The sequence below is a fragment of the Cololabis saira genome, chromosome 11 (assembly GCF_033807715.1).
Source record: "Cololabis saira isolate AMF1-May2022 chromosome 11, fColSai1.1, whole genome shotgun sequence".
NCBI classification, from domain to species: Eukaryota; Metazoa; Chordata; class Actinopteri; order Beloniformes; family Belonidae; genus Cololabis; species Cololabis saira.
This window is the reverse complement of record NC_084597.1, coordinates 26,222,257-26,237,525: the sequence shown is the minus strand read 5'-3', so window position 1 is coordinate 26,237,525 and position 15,269 is coordinate 26,222,257. Positions and strand designations below refer to the sequence as shown.

Genomic DNA, 15,269 nt, shown 5'->3' with positions numbered 1-15,269 from the left:
CTCCTAGTCTGCGTACAGATGGCTCTGGTTGTGGGATCCTTGTTTTGGTTGGTGGCTGATACTCTTCCTCACTGTCTTCACTGCTGTCATCAAATGAAGGACTATCCAGCAGCTCCTCAGCCAGGTGCAATTTGAAGTCCAGGTACTGCTGTGTGTTCTTAGTTGGTCGATTCAGCGCTTTACTGTCAGACTTGTATTGGATCCAAGCGTTTGTGATGGCAACATCAAAGAAATGCGTCATCACGCGCGACGTCCACTTCTTGGTCCTGGTTGACATGCGGTAGAAGCTCAGCATTCGGTCACAGAGGTCTACGCCACCCATGTTGTCATTATATTCCCTTATTACTGCTGGCCGTCTCACCTGGACATGACCTTTGTCCTTCTTGGACCATCTGCTACAGATATCTTCTGGATCTTTCCCATAGACAGTGGAGGCCATCAGAACTGGTTTATTATCAAACCATTTCGTCACTGCCAGCTCAGGCCCCCTCCGGACCAACATCACTGAAGCCCCTCTCCTTTCTTTTCTCAGCTGCTTATCTCCGGGTAGCTGGCATTGCTTTGGAACCCTGTTCTTCATAATAGTTCCAGTTGCTGGAAGACCCTTTGAGAGCAAAGCGTCCATGAGATCGATTGTTGTGAAATATCGATCAAAGAACACATAAGTTCCTGTAGGAACTGACTCGACCATTCGCAAGACCGCTGCAGCTCCAACTCCCAATCTTTGGCCCCTGAATGTGTTCTTGCCCTGATAGACCTCAAAATCCAGGACCAGGCCGTTTGGCGAGGCAAGGACAAAAACCTTGAGGCCAGTAGGGTTTGGCTTTCCCGGCACATACTGCCTGACTGGGCAGCGGCCTGTGAACGGGATGATTTGCTCATCAACACACACCTTGTCACACCTTGGAAGGTTGAGACAACCTTGCCTCACACGGTCAAGCAATGGTCTGACTCTCCAAAGAATGTCTGACTCCTTTGCCCTTTCAGGTACATCCAAGTCATTGACAATCTTGAGTGAGCTTCTCAGCTTGTAGAACCTATCCCTTGTCATTTTCCTGCTAATAAGTGGTACTTTAGTTTTTTGAGCCCAAAACATTTTTACTCTGGGATAGCCAAGGCAGGCCATGTGTACTGATATGCCAAAGAAAATCTTGATTTCTTGGGCAGTAGTATTCAGTGACACTCCTGTAGTTTGCAGGTGTCTTTGATTTGTAAAGGTTGCCAGATTCTCAAAGATTTTGTCATCAATGTACTGTGAAAAGTACTGGATTGGACTCCAGTATTCCCGGATTTTAGGGTCATCTTGATACACAGGAAGCCCAGGTAGCACAGGTGTGAATCTGTTATGATGGATAGAAAAAAAATACACAAATAAATTCAAGTTAATAAAAGGAATAACAGTTCATTTTTGTATTAATGCAGTAATTTCAGTGTCATGGATGTGATATGACTCCCTATTGACCAACTTTACAAGCATATTTTTAGGTAACTTGCATATATTTTAACAGCATTTACGCATAGTACAAATACTACTATAACCTAACATGATAATAAAATTAAATACATTAGCCTGAAACTAAATAAAACATACAAGTTAGTCCTGGCCCACAGAGCACGACGACTTTCCTGCTCCTTCTCTGCCTCTGACTCTGTCTCATCAGATTCTCCTGGATCTTCTTCCTCTCCTTCTTCATCATCATTTTCCCCTATCACAGGCTGATACTCATCCTCCTCATCCTTTTCCTCATCTGAAAGCTCCAAATCTGAATCTCCCTCTATTATCCGGTATAGAATCCTCTCTGCTTCAGTTCTTTCTCCTACAACAATGTGCAGTCATTAAATACATTAAAATGGTCCTGGTGTCCACTACAGTTGACATTCATTAAATGACCATTATTTCAAAACAAAACTCATGAAACTGTTTTCAGAAGTAAAAATATTGTTACTGACAAGTTAATGAACAAGAATATATATAATTATCATGGTAAAAATAGCAATAGATATAAAATATTTGACTTACCTCTCCTCTTTCCATAAAATGTGGTTGTTGGTATGGCAGCCATCTTCATAGAGAAAAAAAGTAAAGTTCCCAGCATGCAAACCCATCACATGACACATCACTGGAAAGCCCAGGATGTCCTCTACAAAGCACTTTAGGGCTTGATGGGGTAACTCAAAATACTTAAGGAAGATAAAGGTGAACAAAATGTCAATTATAAAGGACATAAATGAATGGGCCGGTTCTCAGGAGGATATAAGACATTTTTTTCACTCTCCATGTGGCTGTTCAACACACCTTTTTTCTCGTAAATACACATCCAGCCATCCATCATGTAAACCTGTTACATGATGTTAAGACTGAGACAAATCGACCACAGCAAAGCCTTACCTTTGCACTTTAGGGTACTTCATCTGTGAAATAATGTTGGTGGTTTCTGTTTGGCTTTGTTTCAGATTAGGAGGCCACATGTTGTCCACCCAGTCAACCTGGTCCACCTATAAAAGTAATCAAAACTACACATCTACTCATGTTCTCTGAATAAATTGCAGGATTTGTGAGTAGCAAGCATCAAGTTACATTACCACTGTTGGTCGCTTGATGAGGTTCGCCAGCTTAGTGTGGCTGAACTCTAAGCTGATGACATTGAAGAGTTTGTTGCGCTCTTTTTCTGGTGTCTCATAGTAACGGACAAACTGAGCCATGCTCATTTCAGAGCCTCTTTGAGTACTCACGTCCATAACATCCACAGAGCGCCGACTGCCTGCAAGAAACAAGCAGGACACCAAAGGAAAGACACCTGTGATCACACGTAACGCACTTTGTTCACAAGGAAAAGGGAAGCATGGAAATTGCATCATTGGCAAACTGCATGAATAACACTTGAGGTATAATAAAAAGAATAAAAAGTGGAGACAAAGAATTCATCCTACACTGAGACCAACGGCGCATTTTGCAATTTCAAAACAAGTGAGGTGGAAATGCCATAAAACTTTGTAGGTTCTTTTATAGGTTTGTGTTCATCTCACCTACCACAAACAAATCTGCCACAGTAAAAACTGCACACGCTCATATATGCGTTTTAGACAATGGTCCCCACTAGATGGAGCAATTATATAAGCAATTTTTTGCAACTGGACAAATAAAATGTGTTTTTTTTTAAACTACAAAATGTTGAATAAAAATGAGGCTTTCATTCAATATTTTTTGTGTAGGTCCATTTTTTTTAATAAAAGTTGTGTTAATGTTTACATTTGCATCTGCTACAATTTTTTTTATTATGTTTATATATATATATATATATATATATACATATATACACATATATATCCCCTTTGGGGTCAACTTACAAAAAGCAAACCATCTCTTTTCACCATTTTGCAGATAAGCCTTAAATCTATCTGCCAATATAACAATCATGCTAACATTCAGGCTCTGCTGAACTGTTAGAGAGATGTGCAATCACAGATGTAGACAAACATCTTACATTTAACGTCTTAAAAAAAATCAAAGCAGAAATTATTTTATTTGGAAAGCCTACCCTTGTAGATGGTTATTAGTATTATCTGCAAGTTACACTCTTACTGTCAATCAGGTGCAAAGGAATCTTTGTGTCAGTTTTTGAAAGTGCATTCAAATTTGATAAATAAGGTAGTTAAATAATCAAGACCAGTGTTTTTCAATTATGACACCCTTTAGTAAAGTGAAGCCCTACCTTCCTTCACAGGACCATGACAGAATTATTAAGGCTTTTGTTACAACTTGTTTGGATTATTGTGGTTTCTTTTTATATTGGTCTTGATCAGTCATCTCTTTCGTGTTTGCAGGGTGTGAAAAAGGTTATGTGATCACAACTGAGGACAAAGTTTACCTAATTATGTGATCACATCGCTCTATGTTTGCTTCCTCCCCATCCATTTTAGGGTCAATTTCAAAATGTTATTACTTGTTGGTATAGCACTGCCCTACTACCCAGTCTTGAAACGTCACACTCCAGCTAGAACACTCAAGTCTGCAAACCTATTGCGCCTGAATATTCCCTGTTTAAGACTGAATAACAGAGGCGAGACTGCATTTTCAGTGACTGCCATGAATACCGTACAGCAGTATACCTTTTAATATCAGAGGTGCTAAATCCCTTTTAAAGTCACAGCTGCGCAGAATATTAAACACATTTTTTGTTCTTTTTTTGTTTTTATCGTCAAGATTTTTTTGTTTGACCAGTGTTATTTATACATCACTTTGGTCAACTCGTGTTTTAAATTTTCTATAAATAAACTTTGACATGACGACAAACTGTGTGGTAATAACAATAAGTGTCACATTTCAGACTTTTAGAGAGGCAGAAATTTGTCAGCAGCTAGTTCTACATACAAGTATGCTTTGGTTCAGTTTCCATGACAAGTCTATGTCTGAAACAATAAATATGTGCTTGTGTGCGTTTGTACATTCCACTTACCCACTAATCCTTTAATGTCACTGACTGTAAACTCTGGATCAGGCATTCTATATAAATGTAAGAAAATGGTGCACATCAGCCAGTTGATATACAGCGTGCAATGTTATAAGTTTAAAACACAGATATTCAACTGATAGCATGTTAACATTGGAAAATTACACTGCACAAGAACAGTCACACAGTAAGAGATAACAAGTAATCAGGATTACTTGATAAAATTCCAAAAAAAGGAACAATGATCAGATATTTAAAAGTGTGCAAATAAATTATAATTAGTGTGTTCAAGATTAAATGATTATAATTTGATTAAGATATGGATTGAAGAAGATCTCATTCCTTTTCATTAACATTGAAAAAGGAAGAACAGTTTTTTTTATTTAGGAGCTAAATTCTTCATTTGGCCTTTTATTAAGAACAGTAATAAAACTTACAGTGATGTGAGATCTTCTTACATGATGTAGAATACACACAGCACACCTGTGTTTGTGCCACTATTGTTTTTGCAAGAAAAAATTGATTTGATCAACTGCAAAAGAAAATGCAGATGAATTTAATTTGCTTTAAACATGGTTTGATATGTTAAAAAACGACTCTACGTGGAGTTTAAAATTGTGTGTTGGGCTCTCTTGTTAAGGTACAATTTCCAATTATTTAAATATAACATCATTACCCCAAACAATGTATATCTATACAATTACTACAGTTCAAAGTCATCTGAGCCAATCACAATAATGGACTGTATTATGCACCTTAAAAGAAAAACTCTCACCTGATCCCTAATTCATCTTTCTCTTTAAATATGAGGGGGGTCCTGAGGGCCTCCCTCTGCACATATTCATAAGTGAAGTCTGCAAGACAATGCATGTGTTTTAATCAAAAGCATGTATGTGCATTTAGCAATTGTGGTAAAAACGTCCACCTTGCCAACCAAAAATCAAATGTAACGCTGTTGTAAAATTATATAACAACAGCTGACTTAAAAGCATGCATTGACATGCACTATATTCTTTACCTCTGCCCTCCATGGAGCGGACAAAGTCTCCCGTGTAGCTGTCACTGGCAAGCTTTTCCTCCAGGCTGAAATCTCGGATGTTTGCCATTTCTTCAACCTCTGACAGATCTTCGTCTTCGCCGTACATCCTCCGGCAGATGGTGCGCTGCGATTGAAAATCACATGAGTTCCGTGACAAACACTGAAGGCTGATTTATGGTTCCGCGTTACACCGACGCAGACCATACGGCGTAGAATCTGCGTCGGTGTAACGCAGAACCATAAATCAGGTTTTAGACACGCTGAAAGCACGCTGTGTCGCACAGACAGGCCCACTCCCACTCCTCTGCACACACCAGTCAGTACCAATAAAGGACCATCATTTCATGTCAAACTTTCAGATTTTTGTGGCACTAGTTCCGTTACAATAGGTGTGTATATTTTTCTTGAATGCACAAACGGCACAGCCCTTAATTCACGCTTGTGTGTGTGGGACATTCCAAGATGTTGATTCTAAGTCAATTTGCCTCGGAAGTCGGAACTCGGAACTGGGAATGACGTCACAGCCGAGTTATCAGCGTTCCAGTTACAAAGTAGGTAAACAAGTTTTTAGTTCGCATATACCACATAAAAAATGTAAATTACACTATAGCAGCATATATATGCCGAACAATACTTGTATACGACTGATTTAGTGTGACCAAAACTAGAATGAAGTGCTACGAATTTTTACAGAGCTCTCTTCTACTGTTTACAACCGGGGCAGCCATCTTGGAATGTGAACTCGGGGGTGGTGAAGACTCTCCCACTTTCCCAGTGGGAAATCCCACTTCGAGGGGCGTTCCAGTTGAAAATTCCGACTGGGAACTGGGAAATCCCCACTTCCGAGGACAAATGGAACGCGGCTTACTTGCAAAATTTTACTCACACATTATTTTGACTCCTTTTAACTACCATATGCACGATAAATACAACAAGTGTGAGAGCATGCTTTTATTTTTAAATGTCGTTTTCGCTTGACTCTTCAAACTTGCACAGTTTTGGTGACATGACAAACGTCCTCACGTCGTTAGCTGGGCTAACTAATTAGCTCTCTCCGCAGGTTAACGTGAACGACGGATGCTATCGTGCTACACACCAGCCTACGTCCAGATCCGGCGCCTGAATCCGCCAACTCGGTCATAGTCTCTTAAACTTCTTTTGCAGTTGATATATTTTGTGCGGGCATCCTCGTGTGCAGGTGAGCTGAGAAGCACCGAGCAGCTTTAAAAAACATTCAAAGCAGCGGAGCCGTGTTTTGTGTGTGACGTCATCGCCCGAGATGAAAATATTATTGGACTACGTCACACCACATACCTGTCACGTTTTGGGTTTAAAAATACGGGACATTTTTTATTTTTTTTTGCAAATACATAAATTGCTAATTTTAATTCTAATAATTATTCTTAGCATTATCATGATGTATTGTTTCATAATTTATTATTATATTAAGTTATGAAATATCATGGGATGTTTAACTATAGTATTATTATATCGTTATATAGGCCTATAATAGTATGGTGATAATTTGGTTATATGTTATAATATTTTATAATATTTATATTATATTAGGATATTACTATACTATTATTCTACATTGTATAGTGCTACACCACTCTATATGATAATTATTTATTTTTTTAATTATATTGTCAATTTATGTATCTACTTTCATCACCTTATCTACACACACACACACACACACACACACACACACACACACACACACACACACACACACACACACACACACACACTGATGTCGTCTTCTGTTGTTGTTTGTACTGTAAGTTAATAAAAAAATAAAAATATGGGAAATTTTCCGCCAACCGAGGTCCAGTATCTTACATTATAAGACAGATTTACGAGAGATTTAAAATATCCACCTGTCAAGGACTTATAAACAGTACTGGAGTTGAGGGGGGATGGCATCCCCCCTGAAATAAAAACGGTCAAAATCATCCCCCCTGTAAAACTGCCATCCCCCCTTTCCATCTCTTATGCCATTTCATCAATGAATGTGGTTTTACTGCTATTTCAACATTTAGAGTCATCACCAGAAAAATAACTTATTTGACAATTTTCACCTGTTTCAAGTAAATTTTCACTTGAAATAAGTAGGAAAATCTGCCAGTGGGACAAGATTTATCTTCTCATTACAAGCAAAAAAATATTGTTCCACTGGCAGATTTTTCTACTTATTTTAAGTGAAAATCTACTTGAAACAGGTGAAAATTGTTGTTTTTTCCAGTGATGAGTCTTGTTTTAAGTGTTATGAGATTTTTTTACTAAAATGAGACGTTTTAACTAGAAATAAGACAAATATTCTTGTTAAGATTTTGAGTTTTTGCAGTGATCCATTTTACTTATCCTGTGAAGGACAGAATCATATCGATAAGTTCAGAAAACTGTTTTTTATTGTTGTGTTTTGATGTATTTGATGTAAGTCCAGTGGATATTTAAAGCTTACAGAAGGCTGCATTTAACTGCCGCTATGTCATTCCTGCAGTATTTCTGCAGGTGTTTTGGTCAGTGCTACTATTTGTAATATATTATATTATTTGTAATCAGCACAAATTATCTGTCCCCATATGATAAAATCCACCATCCCCCCTGATCTTTTTTTACAACTCGCGTACTGCTTATAAACTACAATTATGTGCTCAGAATCTGCTAGTTCTACCTTTGTTGACACTGAAATTTGCTGTGGGCATTCCTATGTATAGAGCCTAAATAAAAAGACAAAAAGTGAATTAAAGCACATTTATTTATTTTAAATATTTGCATTTTATATACACATTGATTGTCCTCAAGTGAAACATTTACATTTTCTTTTAATTTTTCATTTTCACTCATGTGGCTCTCTGGTATTCACTGACGGACATCGGTCCTTCCCCCGTGAGAGTCACTAAAATCTTAGTTACACATCTTTCAGAACGCGTAACTGAGCCCCAACCTGCTCCTCTTTAGGAAAGTAAATTCGGTTTCCCATTTTTAGAGATATTTACAAGAAGTCTTTGCTTTTTGGGGGCAGAAATGCCTTCTCTCTCTCTCTCGTTACATCCATCAATATGATTTGTTGTTCCGAGTTTGCTTCAGTTGTCGCCACTAACCTCGCGAGAACTGCCACCGAGGCTACAGCAAGCAGCAGTTCTCGCGAGGTTAGTGATAATTTAGTTTGCTGTTTTAAAATAATTATATTATAAAACGGGAAATTTACGGGAAAATACTAATACAGGAGTTCGGCGTGAAAGAGAGGTAAAATACGGTAGTATCCCGGCCAAAACGGGAGATTTGACAGGTATGCGTCAAACTTCGCACATGTATTTGATTGATATTTATACATTTAAAAGCTATGAAACACTCACACATATATCACTGAATACCAGATTATTGTGAACCCTTTATTCCTTATGTATGACGATTTATTTAACTGTAATGCTGTTGTAATTAATCGCTTTAGAAACATTTTGCAGATTTCTGTTCTCCAAATGCAGTCACAAATTTACAAAAAAAAACAATTTTCATTATATTCGTTCGTACGGACAAATTTAACATTGCTTTCAATGTGAACGCTTGTTCATTTATTTATCTATTTGCATGTTATTACAGCTTGTTTCGTAAATGTGAAGTCTTGTGCCGCGTTCCATTTGTCCTCGGAAGTGGGGATTTCCCAGTTCCCAGTCGGAATTTTCAACTGGAACGCCCCTAGAAGTGGGATTTCCCACTGGGAAAGTGCGAGAGTCTTCACCACCCCCGAGTTCACATTCCGAGATGGCTGCCCCGGTTGTAAACAGTAGAAGAGAGCTCTGTAAAAATTCGTAGCACTTCATTCTAGTTTTGGTCACACTAGATCAGTCATATACAAGTATTGTTCAGCATATATATGCTGCTATAGTGTCATTCACATTTTTCATGTGGTATATGCGAACTACAAACTTGTTTACCTACTTTGTAACTGGAACGCTGATAACTCGGCTGTGACGTCATTCCCAGTTCCCAGTTCCGACTTCCGAGGTAAATGGAACGCAGCATAACGGATGTTGCTGTCGGCGACAGCGCGTGGCCTTGTGGGTAATTTAAGGTGCAAGCAGCACCGACACTTTAAAGAAGACGGCTGTCTGAGAAAAGGGTTTCCGGACTTCTGTCAACAGGCGAGGTTAAATCCTGAACCGCACCAAGTTGCGCTCTCTTTTCTGTCTCGAGACTGACAGACGACTGCGCAGCTCCGTCCGCGTCCTCACAAGTGTAACATGAGTCTGAACGAGCATTCACTGCAAGCTCTGTCTTGGAGAAAACTGTACCTGAGTCGAGCTAAACTGAAGGCTTCTAGTCGGACATCAGCCCTGCTGTCTGGATTTGCTATGGTAATTTCTTCTGCAAAGCATCCTCTTGCTCAGTGGCGTCAATTCAGTGGAAGCTAAGGTATGGCAAGGTTACGAGTCACATTAACTAGAGTATCAATCAACACGTCCAGCAAATACTCATCACAGAGGTCTATGTAGCTTATCTGTGTGGTCAAGAAAATTGGAACTTTTTCAAATGCAGTCTCGCTCACTGCAAAAACTCAAAATCTTACCAGGAATATTTGTCTTATTTCTAGTTAAAATGTCTAATTTTTAGTCAAAAAATCTCATTACACTTAAAACAAGAGTCATCACCAGAAAAATAACTTATTTGACCATTTTCACCAAGATGTATCTTCTCATTACAAGCAAAAAAATGTTGTTCCACTGGCAGATTTTTCCACTTATTTTAAGTGAAAATCTACTTGAAACAGGTGAAAATTGTTGTTTTTGAGTCTTGTCTTAAATGTAATGAGATTTTTTTTTTACTAAAAATTGACATTTTAACTAGAAATAGGACAAATATTCTTGTTAAGATTGAGTTTTTGCAGTGTATAATAATTAGTGAAATCGATCTGATTTGCATTTGTAGTTATTCTATATGTATTAAGTAATAGAATAATCAATACAAATAGACACAGTAGTCTTGCTCACTGCAAAAACTCAAAATCTTACCAGGAATATTTGTCTTATTTCTAGTTAAAATGTCTCATTTTTAGTCAAAAAATCTCATTACACTTAAAACAAGAGTCATCACTAGAAAAATAACTTGTTATTTGACCATTTTCACCTGTTTCAAGTACATTTTCACTTGAAATAAGTAGGAAAATCTTCCAGTGGGACAAGATTTATCTTCTCATTACAAGCAAAACAATCTTGTTCCAAGTGAAAATCTACTTGAAACAGGTGAAAATGGTTGTTTTTGAGTATAGCCTTAAATGTAATGAGATTTTCTTTGACTAAAAATTAGACATTTTAACTAGAAATAAGACAAATATTCTTGTTAAGATTTTGAGTTTTTGCAGTGTATAATAACTAGTGAAATCGATCATGTTGTTCTGATTTGCATTTGTAGTTATTCTATATGTATTAAGTAATAGAATAATCAATACAAATAGACACAGAGTAATTCCATAAATGTATTTAAAAAACAAACATTTACATTTTCCCTTGAAGCCAATGTGTGGCGGCTGCCGTACTTTGCCATACCCAATTGACGCCCCTGCTCTTGCTTCTCTCTGGATTAGCCAATCCCACAAGAGAGTGCTGGTGTGCATTTAAAGTTTATGTTTGCTGTTTTTCCTTCTCTTTAGGTGGCTATGGTAGAAGTGCAGCTGGACAACAGTTATCCTTACCCTCCTGCTCTTCTTATCGCCTTCAGTGCCTGCACCACTGTGCTTGTGGCTGTTCACCTGTTTGCTCTGATGGTCAGCACCTGCATTTTGCCTAACATAGAGGCTGTCAGCAACGTGCACAACCTCAACTCTGTGAAGGAGTCTCCACATGAGCGGATGCACCGACACATTGAACTGGCGTGGGCTTTTTCCACCGTCATCGGTACCCTGCTCTTCCTTGCTGAGGTGGTTCTTCTCTGCTGGGTCAAATTTTTGCCTATTAAGCCTGACAAATCCAGCAATAACACTGTTTCTTCGGGTGTGGCTGCTGCTATTACCTCAACCTCCATTATGGTCCCGTTCGGCTTGGTCTTCATAGTCTTTGCTGTGCATTTCTATCGCTCCTTGGTCAGCCACAAGACTGATAGACAGTTTCAGGAGCTTGAGGAGCTATCTAACCTAACTCGACTTCAAAATGAGCTTGACAACAGGGGAGAGTCTTCTATCTTGCAGTCACCAAGCTCACATTTCCCATAGACACTGGATGGATATCATAATTCTTTGACTCCATAAGAACTCTCCAAGTCAGAAGCCCAAAAGTTGGCTTCAAATGTTTTTACAGGAATTAAGATATTTGTTGTGAAATATACTTTTGTGAAGAGTTGTATTTTTAAAAGACATATCTGATCACCTGCAAACTTGTCAATTTGCCACAATGCATGAAGTTTGAAATCACAAAATCTTAAATGTGATTGTTGCTTGAATTATCTGGTGATCAGTAATTGGAATCCTGGATATTACTTATTACATTATTTATGTTTGTCGACGAACACTGTACAGGTACGTGTATGTTGTCTTGTCCTGTTTTGTGAACCACTGGTGTTTTATCTTTTTCTGTATAGTGACAGGATCGCTTGTATTGCTCTCTATTTATAATTGCTTGAGATTTGAGTATATTGACTAATCTTTGCCAAAATTACAGTGTTATTAGAGTAAGTTAAGTTGCTGACAAGTGGCAGAGGCTGTTGTGTTTAAATAAACACTTTTTTTTAACCAGCATTCAGAGTTTGAGTGTTGAAAAAATTACATCTATAATAGTATTTATGACTTTATTTTAAGCCCATAATTTTATGATGATTAATAGATTTTCTTTTGCCGGCCTTCATCCTTCATACTGCTTAGTTTTTTAATTTTCATCCCTCATTTCCCTGCAGAGCCCAGGGAGTTTGTCAGCCAGCCTTATTCACATGTAATTGCTGTTTGAGTTTCAACAATTTAAACAAGCTGATTTAAATGGCCTGTTTGGCAGTAGTCAATATTTGTGGTATTCTTTGAGATCACTTTGACATTTACATTAATTATAACTCAGAAATTATAGATGTTTACTCTACACATACAAAGCTTGAATAGTTCTTTTATCACAATAGATGCAACAATAGTAGATAGAATGAATTTGATCAGTTTAATAGCTATTGTCTAAAGTCAATTGAAACATGAACTCTGACATGGGCAATTTTGACAAGATGAAGTGTGTTGAATACATCATGTTTGTGATGGAGAGGATGCTTGTTGTTGATTCTCAGGACTGATCACGGAGGGCTGACTGAGCTTCACTTAAAACCAATTGTGCATCCACCAGGTGTAACTTCAAAGAGAAAACAGGGACAGGTTTCAGTCTTCAATATTGCAATGGAAAAGAGCTTTGTAGTCTGTGCTCATTTGATTCGTGAAAGTAGTGCGGAAATTAAATTATTTAATTATCCAAAGGATCAACAGATTAATATAGAATTATTACATTTCTGTACCTCTGGAAATGAGTACTTGGCTGGTTCTGAAGCCTCGTCCCTCCCAAAATTAGACAGTGTCCCACATTTTGCTGCTCCGTCCACCCAAACACCTTCATAAATCATGCCTTTTTTACGGTAATAGAGCTTTCCATCGCCATTCTTCTTGCCATCTTGCCAGGTGCCTTCATACGAGGTTCCATTTGCTTTAACATAAGTTGGACAGTCAGATTCTACATTTTAAGGTGTTTAAGAAATTCCAAACTACATCATGTTTATAAAAATCAAGTTTCTCTTACAAAATGTCATGAGTCCTTGGCCGTTAATCTTATCATTCATCCAATCTCCCTCATAGAAGTCACCATTCAGATAGTGCATTCTTCCCCGGCCGCTCCGCTGGTCCTCACTCCATTCCCCCTCATACACTTCCGAGTTATTGTAAAAGTAAGTCCCATAACCCTGGAGATAGAAAACTATCACAAATCAAGCGTATGTATTTCAATTTGCATGTTGAAAAAAAAATTGGATAAAATACATACATGTTTTTTTCCATTTTTCCATTCACCATCGTACTTTTTTGAACATGTCTTTGATTCAGGGAGTAGAACACAATAGGTGCCAAGTCCATCACGTTTTCCAAATTTCCATTCTCCTGCATAAATGGCACCAGTCTTCTTACAAACATAGTTTCCCTTTCCTTGAAAGAAAAAACCTTTTTTTCAGCAAACCAGCACTTGACAAAGCATGATTTATATCTGAGTGTATGCCAATATTTCAATAGTGAAGTACACTCAACAGTATCTAACCATGTTTTTTGTTGTCAAGCCACTCCCCGGTGTATTCATCTCCATTGGCAGAGATAACTGTGTGTCGAAGTCCACATTTCTGTGTTGAAATGACTGGCAGATTCTTTTTTGATTTGATAAATGGCATTTCTGGGAGTAGCTTGGTGGAATCCTGCAAAATAAAGAATTCCATTAAATCTGTGAAGCTACAGGTTAATTTTATTCCCCCTAACCAATTCAGTGCTGCTAAAGAGCACAAACATGAACACGACTGTAAACAGAACAAAAATCTATCCATGAAAATTCAAATCTATTACTGGTCCACCTAAGTAAGCAAGCAAGCACGACTCCCTGCAGTTTTTTTGTTTGTTTTTTCAACACAGGGTTGCAGTTAAAGATACAATCATCTACTGCTTCAGTGAGCCAATTCTCATCTGGACAAAACAGGCAGCATTGTGAGATTTATGGTTTCTTTTTTGGTTTGGTTTTCATTTCTCCAGTGCATTTAGCACAATCCAGCCTGCACTAAACTCCAGAAAACACACAGAGATGCCTTTACAATCCCCTGGATCATTGAATACCTCACTAAGCTGTAGTACTGCACTTTGTACACCTCAGCCTGCCAGTACAATCCTGCAGATACCTGAACTGTATAGAAGATTAAACAATAAGGTTGTTTGCAAGAAAGAACAGACTAATTCTTGAGGACAGTTGGCTTCTTCAGTGCTTGCACTAAGATTGCTGAATATCTTCTATGCATCTGGTGGGGTGAGAGCATATTTTATTTGCAGTCATTCTTTGGAGACTGCTCTGAAACTTGTTTGAATCTTGCAAAACATAATGGACAACAATCCACATTATCTACACAACACAGTGAACAATGGATTGCCTTTAGTCTGTCATTTCTTGTGTTACATGAGAGTACATGAGATCATTACTGCTACCAGCTGAAGCCTTCAACAATGACTTTATAAGATACTGCAACAGTGTCATTTATCTTTGGGAATGAATAAAGAAGTATTCAATGGAATCTTCTTTAACTTCTCTTTAGACTGACAATTGTTGTTGAAGGAAACATGATAAACTAAAGAAAACCCTTGTAGACGCCATGAAAGCACAGAAAGGAACCCAACTAGACTCCAAACAGACAGCCTTCTTGCTGCGAGGGGACAGTGTCCTCATTTGCCTTCCATTTTTGCTGAAAAAAGTGTATCTTTCTTTCTGTGACCATTTATCAGGCAGTATGGTGGGGGGATGGTTATAGTCACCTCACAGCTAAACAGATCCCAGTTCAAATATTGTCTGGAGCTTTTCTGTTTTCCCTGCAGCTTGTACACAACAAGCATACACCAGTGGCATGGCAAGTTCATCTGTATAGCACATTTCATGTACAAGACAATTCAAAGCGCTTTAAATAAAAAATAAATTTTAAGAAATGCATTAAAATGTAAAAGAGTTTGAAAGCAAAATTAAAGACAGACAGACATAAATTAAAACGAATAAAACAAAGTAGATGCAAGAAATAAAGGTGAT

The 15,269-nt window shown here is 37.9% G+C and overlaps 3 protein-coding genes across 3 annotated transcripts in view; 1 reads left to right on the top strand and 2 right to left on the bottom strand.

Moving 5' to 3' along the window:
* Positions 1 to 6,754, bottom strand: part of kdm2bb (lysine (K)-specific demethylase 2Bb) — a 36,644-nt gene extending 29,890 nt beyond the window's left edge. The window contains exons 1-6 of the mRNA XM_061734210.1: positions 6,587 to 6,754; positions 5,470 to 5,614; positions 5,227 to 5,305; positions 4,458 to 4,504; positions 2,584 to 2,762; positions 2,390 to 2,496 (exon numbers count right to left, since the gene is read on the bottom strand). Coding sequence (XP_061590194.1) covers positions 2,390 to 2,496; positions 2,584 to 2,762; positions 4,458 to 4,504; positions 5,227 to 5,305; positions 5,470 to 5,614; positions 6,587 to 6,631 — 602 coding nt within the window. The 5' untranslated portion in view covers positions 6,632 to 6,754. The remainder of the gene's footprint in view (positions 1 to 2,389; positions 2,497 to 2,583; positions 2,763 to 4,457; positions 4,505 to 5,226; positions 5,306 to 5,469; positions 5,615 to 6,586) is intronic.
* A 2,828-nt stretch (positions 6,755 to 9,582) lies between these two features.
* Positions 9,583 to 12,220, top strand: orai1b (ORAI calcium release-activated calcium modulator 1b). The gene is made up of 2 exons (XM_061733384.1): positions 9,583 to 9,854; positions 11,147 to 12,220. The coding sequence occupies exons 1-2, from the start codon at positions 9,741 to 9,743 to the stop codon at positions 11,702 to 11,704; spliced, it is 672 nt and encodes a 223-aa protein (XP_061589368.1). The 5' UTR covers positions 9,583 to 9,740; the 3' UTR covers positions 11,705 to 12,220.
* Positions 12,221 to 12,556: 336 nt separating this feature from the next.
* morn3 (MORN repeat containing 3) lies at positions 12,557 to 13,884 on the bottom strand. Its single transcript, XM_061733179.1, has 5 exons — positions 13,758 to 13,884; positions 13,491 to 13,648; positions 13,251 to 13,410; positions 12,973 to 13,157; positions 12,557 to 12,812 (listed from the first exon to the last, which is right to left on the bottom strand). Exons 1-5 carry the CDS (start codon positions 13,882 to 13,884, stop codon positions 12,747 to 12,749), a joined length of 696 nt encoding a protein of 231 aa, XP_061589163.1. The 3' UTR covers positions 12,557 to 12,746.
* Between the last annotated feature and the right edge of the window lie 1,385 nt (positions 13,885 to 15,269).